The sequence below is a fragment of the Eubalaena glacialis genome, chromosome 7, assembly GCF_028564815.1.
Source record: "Eubalaena glacialis isolate mEubGla1 chromosome 7, mEubGla1.1.hap2.+ XY, whole genome shotgun sequence".
Classification (NCBI taxonomy): Eukaryota; Metazoa; Chordata; class Mammalia; order Artiodactyla; family Balaenidae; genus Eubalaena; species Eubalaena glacialis.
In genome coordinates, this window is record NC_083722.1 from 15,877,315 (window position 1) to 15,895,115 (window position 17,801).

A 17,801-nucleotide genomic window follows, 5' to 3' on the forward strand; every position below is an offset into this window, starting at 1 on the left:
CTGGTGGGAGGGACTGGTGCCTGCCCACTTGTAGGTGGAGCTGGGTCTTCTCCCTCTGGTGGTCAGGGCCATGTCAAGGGGTGTGTTTAGAGGTGGCTGTGAGCTCAGTATGGCTTTATGCACTTTCACTGTCTGCTGATGGGTGGGGCTGTGTTCCTACCCTACTGGTTGTTTGGCCTGAGGCATCCAAGCACTGGAGCCTGTAGGCTGGTGGGAAGGGCCATGTCTTGATGCCAAAATGGCAACCTCTGCGAGAGTTCACGCTGATCAATATCCTCTGGGGCCTCTGCTACCAGTGTCCTTGCCCTCCCACCCACAATGAGCCACAGCTGACCCCTGCCTCCCCAGGAGACTCTCCAAGACTCGTAGGTAGGTCCAGCCCCAGCTCCTATGGAGGTACTGCTTTGTGCTGGGTCCCAGGGTACATGAAAACTTGTGCACGCCCTCCAAGAGTGCAGTCTCTGTTTCCCCCAGTCCTGTGGAGCTCCTGTACTCAAGCCCCACGGGCCTTCAAAGCCAAATGCTCTGGGGGTTCCTCCTCCTGACGCCGGACCCTCATGCTGGGGAGCCTGACGTGGGGCTCAGGACTCTCACTCTTGTGGGAGAACCTCTGTGATATAATTATTTTCCAGTTTGTGGGTCACCCACCTGATGGGTATAGGATTTATGTTGCAAAAGCACCCCTCCTACCGTCTCGTTGTGGCTTCTTCTTTGTCTTTGAATATAAAATATCTTTTTTGGTAGGTTCCAGTCTTTTTTGTTGATGGTTGGTCAGCAGTTAGTTGTGATTTTGGTGTTTTCACAAGAGGAGGTAAGCTCAAGTCCTTCTACTCCACCATCTTTTCGGAATCACAAGTTCTTTCATAATACATTTACATGTTCACTTGGGGCTCATTTACAACTTAAAGGAAAAAAATTAGACTAAGAAATTTAAAGCTGGAATTTGTAGTCACTGTACATTGAAAAGTGACTAGACAGAAAAATGAAGCCCATCTGACATTTAAGTGTCAATCAGGGAAGGGTATCCTGAGAAATGGATTTGCATACAACTGCCATTCATTGCCAGTTATTCAAATTATCCCCTAGTGAGGAACAGATCTGGAATGCATCTAGACCCACCTCGACTAAAAAGATGATTCAATTTTAATTTCTTTTGCCAGGTTCAGTGATTCTCTTAAGAGTTTCTGAAAAAAATTGTTTTTAAAAGATTCTGAAAACTTTTTTTGAGAGGCAATCTATAATAGCCATTGGCAACATGTGACTGTTAAAATTCAAATTAGATAAATTGAAAACTCCATTCCTCAGTCACACTAGCCACGTTTCAAAAGCTCAACAGCCACGTGCACTGGTGGCCAACATATTGGATGGTATTTTGGTCACTGTAGAAACTTCTATTGGACAGAGCTGATCTAGATAGGGAACTTAAATTATATACATAAGCAACTATGAAAACAAGATAACATATTAGGTTGAATTGCTTGTAATTGACAGAAGTGACAGAAATGTCAATTTCACCCTAAACAAAGGTGTTTTCTAAAAAAAAAAAAAACTAGATTGTTTTTAAAAAGAAATGGAAATTTACATGAGTGATCTGGATTGATAATGATTTAATTCTTTCCCTAGAACTCCTGCCTAAATATAGAAATTAGCATGCTTAGTTGGTTAAATGCATGTGATCACAAACAAATCACCACTTTGTGCTACTCCCCTAGCAGTAACATTCATCCAAAATAGCTTCTCCTAGAGAAATTTTTAGTAACTGCACTACTGCTCTTGCTGTTTAAACAAAGAAAAAGAAAAAAAAATTTTGCATCTGAAACTCGGGCCTTGCTGTGTGAGTTTTGTTTAACTGCTCACCCTCTCTGAGCCTCCACTTCCATATATGATAATCAGGGACACTGATACCTACCCTTGTCTCTTCTCAGCTCACTACTCTCTACCTTGGATTGATTCTATATTCTGCCCACACTCATGTTTCTCGGGGTTTCCTCCTATCACAATGGGGCTTATCTATGCTGCTCCCTGGGTCTGGAACACAACTCACAGTGTTCCATCCACCACTCTCAGCACCCTCAGACTCCAGGACTCAAACGCTGCTTTCTCCCAAGAGCAGATTCCTGTTACATGCTCTCATAAATCTTTGTACCATTCACTCAGAGTATGATCTTAGTGGGTATTTATAAATTTTTCAATTATTTCCTGTCACTTCCACCAAGCTATCTCCTCCATGGAAGTAAGAATGATTTCTATCTTTTGCTCACCATCCCATCCCCCAGCTTCTAGAAAAGTGCCCAGCATACTGTAGGTATCAAATGGTACTGAGTTAAATACAGGCATTTCTGCTACAACATGATACATATATTCCTGAAAAAATTCTTGCGTCTGGCAACATCATGTGCTTAAAACACCAGGACTAGGGTGGTTTTTCTGTCTCTCTCCAGTTCCTGTTTATTAGTCCTCATAGGGACTTAGATTTTCCAAACACTGGGGGAAACCCTCAGCCCCATCCATCTTACTCAGGAATGCAAGTCAATGTGTTTCAATGCCTGTTATAAAAAAACAAGTACCTCTTTTTTAAAAATCTGATTTAACGGACCGTTTTTTATTTCACCGTTCCATTTTTTTATAAAGTCATCTCCTCACTAGCAGCTCTCTCCCCTAGAGTAAGGGAGTGTGGAGGGGGTCGGGCACCTCCAAAGAAAAGGGAGAGAAGGGCCCAGGGTTACAAGTTAACCTTTGAAGACGGAAGCAGACAACTCAAAACCTATGAGACTTTGTAACCAGAGCGCTAACACAGACAATGAGCACCCAAGCCAGAAACTTGGACAGCCCAGTCAGATAGCTCAGCTGGGCTAAGGCTGCTTCAGGCGGTAATAAAAGTCCCAGATAATGAAGGGCAAATGCTGGCTAGAGGGCGCTGAGACAAGAGAAAGGACAACAGAGCTGTGAGCAAGTGGGGCTGCCCGGAGGGAGGGTGCAGAGGAGGTAAACCAAGATGGTGCAGCTTGGCCGGGGCACCTCTGAGAAAAGGGAGCCCAGCGCGGGGCGGGCACTCATGGCTCCTAGTTCGTTGTAGCAGCTGAACTGAGGGCTTTTTTTGGCTGAAGATTTCATTGTTTTTCCACTATTCTGGCATCCCTTGTCTAGAAAAGTTTGTGTATAAACCAGCTCAACTTCCATATTATACGGACATAACTCCTGTGACCTAATCGGCATTATAGAAACAGACTTCATTGAGGAGCATGGTGTACTTCCCTCTACCTTCTTTTCCTATAACCTGGAGAAAAAAAAATCATCCTAGACATTGATACCTGTACCAAGTAGTAAAATTTCTTTGATCATTCCTGACCAGTGAGTCCAATCCCTGATGTACAATAAGGCACGTTTGCATGTTTATTTCTAAGCCACTTTTCTGACTGTAGCTATGGTCCAAACTCAATCTGCAAAAGTCTCTGCAAATCAGTAAATAACACAAGTTGGTATTTATCGAGTATAGACTACATGCCAGACACTGGGCTGAACCCCTTGCACGTTTGCCTCATTCAATCCTAACACCTAAAGGTGCTTGGAGGTGAATTCTATTCTTACCTTCATTTTACAGTTGAGAAAACACTGGTAAAAGAGGTTAATAACTTGCCAGAGGTCATGCAACCATTTCTCCAAGAGTAGAGAAACACGACTAATTCAACAAAAGAGGGAAACAATAAAAGTAAGCACAAAGAGGTTTGCAGTTCATCTGGAGGGCTGGTGTTTGAATATAAGGGCCTGACACCCTTTCCCTAAGACACCTTTTCCCTAAAGGCCTCTTGTCTGTAGGCTGAACCCAGCCCCAGCTGCGGCCTGCTTCTGTCCCTCTCTGAGTGCCCCATGGCCTCCAACATAGCCTAACCCCAGGAAAAAGAGGCAAGGGCAGTGAACTCACCCTCTGAGTTTGTAATCTGGATACATCCCTTCAGAATTCACTGCCATAAGCATCTCTTACTTACATTAGGCATGGCTGAAGGGCTACCTGTCAACTCTGCTCACTGTATTACTATTTGTCTGTTGGCATCTCCAGGACAGACACTTCCTCTTAAAGCTTTCTCTAGACATTTTCCCATCGAAACCATACATAGAGATTGTCAGTACTGATTGATTCAATTTGCCAACTCCTAAGTGAAACACAGAGAGAAGAGACAAGTTTACTATAGAGCAATCGAGAACAGTGGAAACTTACTTGTATAAACTGATGGTGGGTTCAACGGCCAACATAACGAAGGGGGCGACTGTATAAGAGACGGCCAGCTGAGTGACAGCCCAGGTGACTATGTCATAAAAAACCTTGAGGGCTTTTGAAGAAAGGAAGTAATGTCTGTAGTTGTTCCTCACCTGCTCACCAAGGAAGTCATGGTGGATGGGGGGATGCAAAAAATAGAAACTTTTACTCCATGCATGCAGGTAATACCCCTCAGGAACATAGGAGATAAAAACTACCAACCATCTGAGTTCTATTTTCAACTAAAAATACCACTATGGTTTTTCTTATTATTAAAAAAAAATATGTTCATTCACTGTAGAAAAATGTTTAAAGAACAACTAAGCAGAATCAGATTTTTTTTTCTTTAATATCTCCCAGAGAAAAGCACTGTTGAAAAACTTGGCATATACCTTCCAAGTCCTTTTATATTCATATATATCCATATTTACGTTTCCAGTGGCATCAATATATGTTTAGCCTGTTTTTTCATTTAGTAACATAGCATGAATGTTTTTCCATGTCATTAAATATTAATCTGATACAATTTTAATTATGGGAAAGTTAGTCTCCTATCCCCTGCTATTGTAAACAATTCTGTGATGTATACTCTTGTAGAAAAGTCTCTGCACTGTTTCCTAATTATTTCCTTTGAATAACAGTAATAATATAATAGTATAATAACATGAGCTACGATTTATTGAGTGCTTACTGTGTGCCAAGCCTGTGCGAATTCTTTATGGGTATCATCTCTGTTGACTCTCCCCACAGGCCTATCATGTAAGCATCAGTATGCCTATTTTCCAGACAAGAAAACAGCATTCTTTGAGATGGAAAATGCTGGGTCAAAGGATACTCATTTGTAGGTCTTTTGACACAGATTTGGCTCCAGAAAGACACCTAATTTCCAGATGCCAGAACCAAAGACAGAGCTGAAACAATGGCTGGCTTATAGGTAGGTCAGCCTCAAAGCAGGAAAGGCTTCCTAGGGCTGCCTGGGAAGCTGAGGTCGCCTCCTTGGCTCTGAGTTCCTCAGGACAGAGGCTAGAGGTCCATCTGTGGGCAGTACTGAAAAGCATGTAAGAGATTTTACTAGGTAACTTCCCGGGCCTGAGACACTTCATGACTGTTTGAGTTCATTCTCCTTTTGGAAAAAAAATGGAAATACTGTTCTATCAACCCTCTTCCCGCCATCTCTTACCTAACTTATTTGTGAAAAACATTTCCAGGTCACCCAAGAGGCTTTACATAAATTAATCCTTTTATACCCATTGAAATCAACTAAAGACATCTTAAGAAATAATACTCTGAAAGTATTAACAAAATTCTGGCCTTTGTTCAAGTTTGTCCTCCCATCTGTTTTTTAGTTTTGTGATCCAAGTTAGTATATGTACGGGAGAAAAGAAAATGTCTTCTGTTTTCAATGCACAAATACGTAAAATATGTACTTTAAAGTGTGCTAATCAGAATAATCAATTATCCATCTTGTTCACACATGTATCCCCACAAACCTTCTTCTAACTAAAAAATTCCATGGGCGAGGAACTTTTGTTCACTGCAATAGCCCAGCACCTACTAGCATATAGTAGGGCTCCTGAAATATTAATAGAACAGATGAATTCAAGAATGAGTGAATAGCTGAAAGAAATGGAAAAGAATTCCCACTCTACCTGTCTCTCCATTTAACAAATGTGAAGATGTTATCCATTTCTATTCCCAGCACTAGACCAGGAGCAGGGGCCATATCTGTTCTACTCTCCGTTTTTTCTCTGGTACCCATCACAGTACTTGGCACGTACTAGGCACTCAATAAATATATTTTTAAAATAAAAAAAAAGAATGAATGAATAGCTGTGCTGGGGCTCCTAAATCCACACCTAAAATACAGCTCAACAAATCTCATTAAAAGCTCTTGGCACCTGAATGAGGAATGCCACAATCATTATCAAGTATTGAAATGAAATAAAGTTCAAAGCTCTGTATTTGACAGTTAGAATACAGTGAATTGTAATTACTTATATACATGTTCATCTCATTCTTTGAGGACAGGCATATTTTTAAATTCTGTTATTATTCTTGCTCTACAGCCAGCAAATGGCAGGAACAGTCTAGGACAAACTGAAGGCTACCCCTAAAACCTAGAGAACCAAATTTATCAAATTCACAAAGGACTCTACACAAACTAATTTAATTGGATCCAACATGAGAGCTGAGAGCAATCTTTAAGAGAACAGTTCCTATGGCTGCAATTTTACCGGTTGCTCAGAAACCAAATTATTTTTAGGTGTAGGATAATGAAAAGAGAAATTAAGTAGAGTATAAGCAAAATGAAGTTTTACAGAGCCTACGTTAATTAATAATCATTGTCACCTGTAATTAGTAGACTGTATGTTTACAGCCTTTCATGATTAAAAATGTTTTCATCTCTTAAGGCACTAAACATTGTTCCTAAAAGTCCTTTCGTTTTGCAAACACCCCCTGCAAGTAATATGAAAATAAAATGCTTAACCATTTTATGACCATAAGTTCCAATATATTTAAGTATTTCTCTAATGGGAAGACTTTTGTTGATTTTTCAAAACATCACTCCTACCATCACCCCCAACACCACTTCTGCTGGGACCTAAAAGACAACAAACACACAGGCATCCGATTACTAAGGAAAAGACCCCACAGCCAAAGGGAGCTTACCGTTCTGGCTGCTAGCGTGACAAGGATTCCAGTTAAGAAGGTAAAGTAGTATCCAGGGTAGACACCATGCCACAAGGCAGACAGGATGAAGGTTAGCACTGTGGGGTACCAGGGAACCCGCTCATAGCACACTCTGTGAAGACAGGAAGGTACAACGGGCCACAGGTCAAACATACCAGAAACTTCCATCTACACCTGCATCATTTTGGAACCAATCGTGCAGAAAGCATTTGATCCAATATCGATGGCGTGCCTGCCTCACCCTATTCAGGCACTTGCAGCGCAATCCAAGCAGCTTTAAGCTCTAGTTTTCTTAAACACTCCCAGACGGGCCATTCACAGTTCAATCTCTTTGTAAGATGCATGAATGTTTAACCTCCATAGGACTAAATGATCTGGACTCCACCACACAATATCAATAAAAGTCAGAGTGGTCACTTTTCCCCAACGAGAGCTCCTGCCTTATAGAAGCTTATTCCACCAATGGCCTAATCTACCAGGGATACTTATGGATAAATAAGTGCCATTGGCACTAAAACTTTTAGAATCAGGGTAAGGGTCTTTAGAAGTGAGATCCTTATTTCGTCTAATTTACTTTTCCACGCTGGCCCCAATGTTATCTAACTCATCAACACTGCAGCCTTCTCATCTCTCTTGGCCATGACTCCAGCACAAAATCAACGTGTCAGTTATATGGCTTCTTTAGTCCTCAGTGTCTATTGGATTCCAATCCATGAATTTGCCTTAAAGAGTGAGGACATTGTAAGAATCTAGAAACTGTCAGCAAATACCCTGGAGATCTTTGGCTTCTTGGTTGTTTATTAAAACGACGTGACAGGGGACTTCCTGCCAAATTCAGTCTACGGATTGCCAGTGGCACCATAGGAGCAACTACATGGCTTCCTAAATGAGAGCCCAGATGAAAAGTAAAACAGAAATGCCAACAGTTAACACCAATCCAGCCTGGCTGGGCTGTCAAAAGTAACCAAGTTAAACCCAAACTAAGGACTACGGCTCTCTCTTCATAGGAAGAAAGGGAATGCATTTGAGGAAAGAAACACAGGAAGGGACTCCATTTGTAATGTCTCTTTTTGAAATGAGAGGTAGTTTGCATGGGTATTTGTTTCTTACCCTCTGTATCTTTTTGTATGAATGAAATACTCCATTTTCTAAAATGATTTTTAAATAGTTTTTTTTCATTTTTTATGTGCCCACATGTATGTTCAGTCACATAAAAAATGTTTATGTAGAACAAACTCCTAGTGGAGACTGTAGGACTCTCCATACATTGGGATGATTCAATATACAGAAAGAGGTTTATGCTAAAAGGACTTGCAAAATGAACAGCAATAACATTAAGGGCAAATTTTCAAAAACTGCATGTTCAGAGTAGTTGCATGAGTTTACTTTGTTGGAATTATTACACATTGTCTCTTCTTTTACCCTGATGTTTTAACTGATGAAAAATGCTACTTATCAAAAACAGCAGAATCAACAGCTTAATATTTTTATACTCTCCCTGCACTCATGTGATAGGAATATTCACAAGCTCAAGTTTGCCACTTCAAGGATAGCATATCATTAGTTCCACAATAACTACTGTTTCTAATTTTGGAATGTGTAGAAAAACAAAAGGACAGAGAAACAACAAAAATACAAAGTTGAAAAGCATAAGCATTTGGGGTACCATAAAGCTTTCGATACGGGGGATAAAATAAACACAGCAGTCTTCAGTGATCTGATGCTGACGTTGACCCCCCATGACATCTGAGCAACAGGCTCTCCTCTAGATAAGAGGCAGCACATCATAGAGCTTAAGAGCCTGGCTCTGGAGAGACACTCATATCTATTACCTATGAGATATGGGCTCATATCTATTGCTCATTAGCTGTGTGACTTTGGGCAAGTTACATAACCCCTCTGTGCCTCACTTTCCTCATCTGTAAAATGGGGATAATAATTACCAACACCTCATGGGATCGTTATGAAGATTAAATGAGTACCTGGTACACAGTAATGGCAGTATGAAGTATTTGGTACAGTAAAATAAATATGCTACATTGTGACCTTCTCAAATTCCTGTATTTCTACATTTTCATTTACACAGCATAGATGTTAATACCAAACACAAGTGTCAGATGAGGTTACCACTGGCAGACTATCGCTGTTCATCTAATGACACCCATCTAAACATATCCCAGTGCCATGAGTAATGAGGTCGTTTTTGTTTTCCTTACCGCTTTAGCCAAGTAGCTGTCTGAATATTCCAGTTTTCTAAGTACATTTTGAAACTTGTGGCAGTCTAGAAAGGAGAAAATAACACCTATCATTAGCTTTAAAAATACCCCAAGAAATGGAAAGTCCTCCCCAGAATTTCCCTGGCGGCAGATTAGACGTGCTATTTCAACAGTGACTACTGACTCAGGAGCAGATCCGCTGTTCCATCGCACACAGTCAAATTTTCTGGGGTTTATAAGATTTATTTTGCAACTAAAACTTGGCTCACAAAGTCTCAATTTTTCTCAATCTATTTTCAAATTATAGGACGACTGAAGGAATGTTTTGTAGGTTTTCCTTCCATTCTGGTGAAACACAAAATTTAAGTCATCTGAATTTTAAAACTAAATACTCTAAAATGGGATTTGCCACCGGAAAAGTTTCATTATGTGAATTTAGTGCCATTACGGAGACAGCTTGAATTTAATTGTCATCTTTTCATTCTGTGGCCATCTGTAAACCAGGTCAGTCTGGTGACGTTATTCTACAAATAGCTGCACAGGTTCAAATGCTTCCAATTGTATCTAGAATAGTAAGGAGATTTTATGCATGAAGGAGTCACAATACAGAAAAGAAAACAAACATCACCCAACTGGCAATGATGCAGGTAAATCAACCATTGAGAAAGAGAGATTCCAAAATAAGTCATCAACTGGGTTTTCTCATTCAAAAGAAAAAAGAAGAAAAAAAAGACTTAATAAAGGCTGGTGGTAGAAAGCATGAAGCAAACATTTAAGAACCAGAATTCCTAACGAAGTTGAAAAGTGCAAATGTCACTGTTTTCTGTTTCAACCGTAAGAAAATCTTAGGCCACACACTGGCCTAATGTAATATGTTTGGAAGGAAGGAAGGAAGGGAGAGAGATATCAGACCAATGATGGACAGACAGACTTTTGTACTATGAGTTTTTAATGTCAAAACCCTACGGAGTTTTATTTATCCATTTAGACACCTTCTACGGCTAATAAAATGCTATACACACAGCTTCAAGGTGCCTTAAATAAGACAGACTTCCTTGGTATTCTTTAGCTCCTTGCTCTATATCAACTTTATTGGAAATACAAACTTTCTCCTTCTGGTTTTCTTTTATAATAAATACATAACTCAGCCCTTTACCCAGAACACAGGTCCCCTGATGGCCTAGTTTCCACCAAATGTGGGTGGCAGGTGGTCAGTCTCCACATCCTGGGCTTCCTGCCCTATATGGACATCCCCTTTCTGCCCAAACTCTCCAGTGGCACTCTGCCTGCCCTGTGGCGGGTGGAAAATCAACCACCAGCAACCATGAGTCACCTGGCCGGAGAACCAACACTTTGGTATGTTGAGAATCATGCCCTTCCTCCCAACCAGCTGCCAGGAGGAAAAGGGCCCAAGACTTGGCATTCCTTTCAGCTCCTAGGGATGACAATGCCAAGGAAACCAAGAAGGATGTGGCCCCAGAGAGACCATCTCTAGAGATGGAAACATATCCAGAACTGTGGTCCAAGAACAAAGCCAGCGAAAAAGAAAAACCACACTAATTCTAGTGGTCTAAAAGCTGTGCACCAATTACAATTCTTAAAAGCGAATGTATTATAAATGTTTCTAAAGGAACCACCGAGAACACTGGCAATATTGAAATCTAAATACAACTGCTAGTCTGTACCCTTGACTGAGGAAAGGAGAATGTGAACAAGAGAAAATGATATCTGTACTTTCTAGTTGATAGAACAGGAATGTAAGCAACAAAAAGATTTTCCTGGCTCTTTTTCAGATCTTTCGTGTGTTGTTATTACTTGAACCATTAATACTGCCAAGAAAGTAGGCACCTTAAAAGAAAAGAAAAAAAAAAAAAAAGGAAAGAAGTTCCAAGATACAAAATGTCCCCGAGCCTGCTGGAGCCAGCATTTCCTGATAGCAGCTTTTCCTTGCACACTGATGAGAAACTTCTATGGATACCACACTCACAGCAAACCATCTGCTTTATTCACAATGGCAGCTTGATTCAAAAGCATGATAAACTCACCTCAATTTTCCAGATGTTTAGGTTAGAAAGCAGATCCCAACAGAAATTTCCATTCTTATCCACTCCGCTGAACCCAAAGCCAGCTGCGTTATTCACTGCATCAGCTATGGTTTTTAAAACAACACATTAGGATGTGGAACAAAAGTCACATTGCTGCTTTAAAAGATACTAAATGTCTGTCTAAGCTTTAAGATGAAGAGAGATAGTTTCCTTGGAAAAGAAACCAAAATAAATTTAAAGGACCTGGTACCATTATGAATCAGTTTTGGCTCTTGGGTGACCTCAACTTTTAGTCATTCATTTTTATTCATTCACTAGCATTTAGTGAGCACCTGCTAAGTAAGAAGGAAGGTGCTAGATGCTCACAGAATGCAAAACGAAAAAAAGAGAAATGAAGAAGCAAAACAAAGAAACAAAGATTTAGTGACCAACTGGATATAAGGAGAGAAAGGGAAAAAGGTGAAAATACATATAAGCTCAGAGACCAGAAGATATAGGGGACTCCATCCAAGAGCTGTCATTAAAGATGGCGGGACACAGGCTGATATCATTATATCAGGAGGAGAACCAGCTCTGAAAGAGAAATTGGAGCACGTTCTGGACATGTTAAGCATGACATGCCAGTAGGATATGGGTTGGGGCAGCCAAGATACAGTTAGAAAAATTTAGAACCTAAGAAAAAGAACGGTTCTAGAGATGTGAATTTGGGACCAGCTGCTATAGAGGCCACATGTGGACACAATGACCAAAGCCACCCTACCCACAAAGTCAGTCCAAAAGCTCCTGTGTCCATCGTTATGTCACTTCACTGAACTCTATGAAAATGTCCCCCTGCTGTATTTCAGTTCTACTCAATTCCTTAATGAAATTTTTTACACTCAAAGAGAGATCTGATGAAATCAACACAGTTGTATTATGATAGCCAAGAGGCTAATTTTTTCTCTCATCTTCTTTCAAGTTCAGTCTGTTAGAATATTTTCCTAAGAAAAATAAACTAATGAAATTGTAAAGTCTGAGATCTAGGGGAGAGCTCAGAGAAACCTTTCCTTCACCAGCTCTGCTCATTCCATTTCTATGGGAGTTCAGGTCCAACTCAAGCTGGACTTCTGAAGAAAAAGCACCCGCTCTAAGTATGCCTCCTTTCCTTTTGGCATCGTTGATGATTTAATATCGCTTATCTTATGCTTAGCTTCACTGTAAAATGATCTGGTTTCTTTTAGAAGAAAGGAGGAAAAGTACCAAGTCCTAATACGTCTTTCTCCCAAGCCGACCGGAGGGAAACTCAGTGGAAAAGAAAAAGAAGAACAAAGGCAGGGTGTACCAGTTAAGAAACCAAGAGTTTTAAAATGCGGGCACAAACTGTGAATGACAGAAATAAACTAAACCAGGAGAGGACAAGCCCCTGAGGGTTGTGTTGACAACTAAAAACAGGGCTGGGCTGACCATGCTGGGACCAGCATAGCAACCCAGGAATTCCCTCTCCCATCTCCAGCGTCAGATCTAAAAAAAAAAAAACAAAACAGAAGAATAATGACTTTTTTTTTTTTGGTCCTTACTATTTTCCCAGGATTCTGTAAAGCATTCCACAGACATTTCTCATTTAATCACACCATTGTCAGCAAGATGGTGGTTCAGGGTGGGAATGACAGGTCTCCTGGGTTCCCTTCTCCACTTGGGAACAGGGTCAATTTACAGCCTTGGGAGAGTTGTCTAACTTCTAGAAACCTATTCCCCTGAGTAGAAAATGGATGTAATAACAGTACCCATTTTAAAGGGATGGTGAAAGGATTAAACCAAATTGAATATATGTAGAGTGCATAACACAGGGCCTGGCCCAAGTCAGCACTCAAGAACGGTTAGCTGCCACCATTATTATTATTACCACCCCCATCTTGCTATTAAGAAGACTAAAGCTTAGTAATGTTACCACCTGAGTGATCTTAATGTTAAACAGTGCCAGAGTCTGAATACTAGAACTCTGGTTCCACAGCCTGAGTGGCTAGGAGTCATCTGAAAGATAAATGTAAGAAGCGGAAGTGGTGACTCTCAGAACTGCTGCATTTAGACGAGCTCAGAATTCCCTGCTCCCCTTAGCGCATTCCGCTACCCTGTATCCAAGACTGGTTTTTGCTTTAGAGCAGTTAGAGGTTCTAATTTCACCAGTCTAAAACTGGCTTCGCTTGCATTGTACACGGCTCTAACATATGACTGCAGATAAATTCATTTGGACACCCATATTTTGGAATCTGTGATCTTTAGAACACAGCCTGGGCTAAAATTGAGTCTCACTAATTAGTACTAATTAGTAGAAGAAAAACAACCAACCAGCCTCGTATGCTAAGTCCAAAGAAAATAGCTGTACTCTTTCAATAGAAACGGTAACTAGAACTAGGCTTACACAGTGCAACTCAGCTGAGATTCATCAAGAGGCCAGCTTTAAGGATTAAATTTATAATCATGTATAATTAGTACATCAATTATATGTAAATGGTGTTTGAAGGCGCTGGATAAAACAATTATTCAGTTAAGCAGTTTAAACATTCCCTGTTACACGATTCATTGCTTCTGTACTCATAAATAATACAAAGGTTAATTTCAGACCAGCCCATGCAATCTAAACTACAACAAACTTCAAATTGAGGCCATACAAAGGAATGAAGTGTTTCTACTGAAGCTACGAGAAACAACAAAGAAAGGGCAGTGGGGGAGAATAGACAAAGAGGTAAGCCCACGGAGAAAGCTGTCCATGGAAAGGGTCCCTCCTCTATTCCAAATATCTGGGGTCACTCCGCAATGAGCAGACTGACGGCAGACACCCCTGTGCCCCGTAAGCCCCTCCCCACCCAGGTCCCCGCCAGCACAACCCACCTCGTGTTAGACTTTCCCTACGAGACTACGGAATGGCCTTTCTTCCCTCCTTAAATCAGGAGCTGCTTTAGTCCAGAAGCCAGCCCATAAGCCCTGGGATACAGAATATGGGAGCGGGAAGGGGAGGGAGAGGGGAAAAGAAAAGGAGGAAAAGTGAAGAAGTAGAAGTTAGGAGAGGAGTGAGATTCTATTACTCACACACACACACACACACACACACACACACACACACACTCTCTCTCTCTCTCTCTCTCTCTCTCTCAAGGTTGGAGCAAAGCAAAAACTCTACTTCACATAGAAAAATATGCCCAGTATTCCATCCATAGTAGGCCTAATGCCTACCTACAAAGGAAATTATTTTTCAGTAATAAAGCATCTGCAGACAAAGGAATCAGAAACAAGGAGACTCTGAAAGCCCTCCCCAAGGACCAGTCCATGTACATCATCCCCTCTGTAATCCTACTACTGGGACAGCTCCTGACGCGTATTGCCTCATTGGTGTACGCGTCTGTGTCCTCACAGGCTATAACGATCTTGAGGGCTGAGACATCTTACTCATCTTTGAGTTCCTCATAGCACACGGACTGGTACTCCACAAAAAACTCCTTGAATTAAACTGAATGGGACCAGAAACAAAATTTCCCCCGTGGCAAATTTTGGAAAAGCTCTGAAGTCTCTGGTCAAGTGTAACATAAATACTGCACTAGACTGAACTTGTCTCTGAACGTTGCGACCTTTAAAAATAATTTGGACCAGGAGCAGGGAAGAAAGAGGAATGGGGGGTTATTGCTTTGTTTAATGGACAGAGTTTCTGTTTCAGGAAAAGTTCTGGAGATGGATGGTGGTGATGATGGTTGCACAACACTGTGAATGAACTTAATGCCATTAAATCGTACACGAAAGATGGTTAAAATGGCAACTTTTACATTAGGTATATTTCACCGTAATAAAACTAATAAATGAAAAAAAACAGTAGCTACGAACTTGATTTGGGGGCTATAAACTTGGAGCATGAAATGAGAGAACTCAATTAAGTGCTGTGCCCTTATGAAATATGGACTAAGCACTAGGAACTGAGTTTAATAATCTATTTGACTTCATAAACCAAGTCACTGTTCCCTGACATCAAGCCCCAGGTCACTGGCAGCTAAGGTGTTAAACTTCCATTCCTGAAAGGGTTCCAAATGTGAAATAGATAGGGTTACCATGCCTTATCAAAACACTTTACCATTCTTGGTAAGTAAACAGAAGGTTTATTGCTCACTTTAGCAAAGGTTTCAACTTTTCTGGTCTAAAATTATTTAAAAGGAAAGAGATGAAAGCTTAATATTGACTAAAGTTATCTCACAGGAAAAAAAAAAAAGTGTTGATAATACCAAATTAAGTTGAACTTTCTACCTTTAAAAAAAAGAAAAGTCACTTGAAATCAGTTTCTTTCTAAGGCATAAAGCTTAACCAACAATTTCTTAAAGAAGAAGTGTAACCTAAATAAGCACATGTGTTGATAAAATTAAGTCAGTGTGTATCCTGTATTACAGACAACCCAGAAAAATTACCAGAAAGCCAGATCATTCTGGAATTTTTCCCTAACTTTCTAAGTTTGATTGGTAGAAGCAGCAGCTTCCAGGTTTTGACGTCTGTTAATAACAACAGCCAGGATTTCTTTCCTCCTTATCACAGATAATTGAGTTTATGGGCGGCGGGAAAGAAGAGGGTTACTCTGCAAGGTAGAAAGTGACCCCGGCTCAACTGCCTTCCATCACGCACTGGACTTTTTTTAGATTAGGTGATCCAAATGTTGCTCTGGCCAAGCCATCCAAGGAGTATCATTTTTTCCCTCATTCATTTAGCACCCTCCAACAAACTCACCTAACGTCCAGGCAAAGTAATACTTGGGCTTCGAGGCTTGCATGACAACATATAAGTAGCAGAGTCGGGTCAGAAAGTTTGCTTTATGAACAAACCAGTCGTCAACCAAGCAGGTGACAGGGAAGGTCTTCGTAAGCGTCAAAAACAAAAGGAGAGACACCAAGGTCATGCACAATTTGTGTATCACGGCTCTCTGAAAATGGGGGGAAAAATGAGGTAACTATTCAGAAGACACTGGTATGAGGAAAACAATTTCAGCAAAGGCACATTGAGAACAAAGCCGTTTCAAAGCTGCTTTGGCAATATTCTCTAGAAGGAGTGGCAAAAGGCATTCTTCCTCAGGGCACGTATTGGATGATGGGCATTATGTGCTATATTTAGATGCAGAATACACCTCTGACACCTGAGGTGGATGGATCTAAAACAAAAGAAAACTTTTACCAGCACATTCTACCAACAAAGGGCAGGTGGTTTTATTACCCAAAACATAAGAGAAATCAGTAACATTACAGGGTGGCGATCTTCCATCAGAAAGAAAGAACCATTGGCCTTGCGGTCCTGCAGCCAGCAGAGCCAAGGAAATGGGTTTGAATCGCCAGCAAGGAGCACAGAGGCTTAGTTGGGAAGGATTATGTGCACATGATTACATGTCTGAGCCAGGACGTGGGCAGGTAGTAGAAAGCTTTAGAAAACCTTTCTGGATGGTTTACATGTCGTCTGCTCTGGGGTTAAGCTATACAGAGGTTTTAAATTCCTCTGGATGGAGTCGTTTTGCCCGGTTCCCCTGACATTCCAAACATCAACAGAATTATAGTTCCCAACTTTATAAAAACAGACTTCTTTTACTTGTAACATAGGGATAGCAATAGCACCTCCCCCAGAGGGTGGCTTGGGGTTTCAGCGCGTGAATATTTACAAGGGACTGAGAGCTGTGCTGGGCTCCCCGTTAAGCGTGCACCACGCTTAACTATGATGACACCGCTGAGGGGCCAGCAGCTTGTGTGCACCAGCCCCTCCCATCCATGTGTCCTTAGCCAAAGTGCAACCTTACCGCTTCATGTTCTCTGTGCACAAAAAATGCGAGAGTCTCCTTGGAGGGTGATGTGAAGACTCTCTAATAATGTTATTTTCCAAATACAAGTATGTGAAACACGGCACTCCTGTGACAGATACTCCCTAGAAACACCTGTGGTTACTTTGATGTCTCCCAGCCACGGTGACCTCACTCCTAGATTATGTCAATAAAGCCGCTGGGGCCGAGACATCTAAGTAATCATAAAGTGCAGAGGACCCAAATGTGTCAAAACTCTCCACAAATGCATGCTTTATTAATCAATCACTTAAATTTTCAAATACTTAATGTTGCCTGATGGTAGCACTTTAAAAATATTTAAATTATCCTCAATTTCTCCCTTTCCAATGTTCCCCATTCCTTCAATTAATTACAGATTTCCCTTAAATATAGGATATTTGATCTGGATAAATTCAGCATATTTGTAACGTTCAGTGAATTAAGCGCATGTTGACTAATTTGAGGTTAATATACTTCAGATTAAAATTAAAATATTATTTAAAAAAACCACCTAAACTCTCTCAAAGTCAATATGACCAAACTACAGGCATGCCAGTGTAAAACTGGTTTTCCTTGCCATAAAAGCAGGATCTGCAATAAACACATTTATTCTGGTCCCACTGTTTCCTCCTCCACCATTTATGACATAGTATCTTTTGGCTGTCTATGAATTTCTATTCATAAAGAGAAAACACTCATAAATTTGAATGTGTTAACAAGCACAGTCATAGGCACATTGTAGGCACTAAATATTGGCTGGTTGGCAAATGGGTTAATCGCTTCAA

General features: G+C 40.8%; 1 protein-coding gene across 6 annotated transcripts in view; it reads right to left on the reverse strand.

The window, feature by feature from the left end:
- MBOAT1 (membrane bound O-acyltransferase domain containing 1) overlaps nt 1-17,801 on the reverse strand; it is a 167,985-nt gene that overhangs the window by 61,825 nt on the left and 88,359 nt on the right. For 4 of the 6 annotated variants that reach the window (XM_061194862.1, XM_061194859.1, XM_061194857.1 and 1 more), the window contains 5 exons: nt 15,945-16,137; nt 11,208-11,311; nt 9,163-9,227; nt 6,926-7,058; nt 4,217-4,368 (listed from right to left, as the gene is read on the reverse strand). In XM_061194862.1, coding sequence (XP_061050845.1) covers nt 4,217-4,368; nt 6,926-7,058; nt 9,163-9,227; nt 11,208-11,311; nt 15,945-16,137 — 647 coding nt within the window. Of the gene's footprint in view, nt 1-4,216; nt 4,369-6,925; nt 7,059-9,162; nt 9,228-11,207; nt 11,312-15,944; nt 16,138-17,801 lie in introns of those variants that run through there. The other 2 variants (XM_061194858.1, XM_061194863.1) reach the window with 2 other exon arrangements.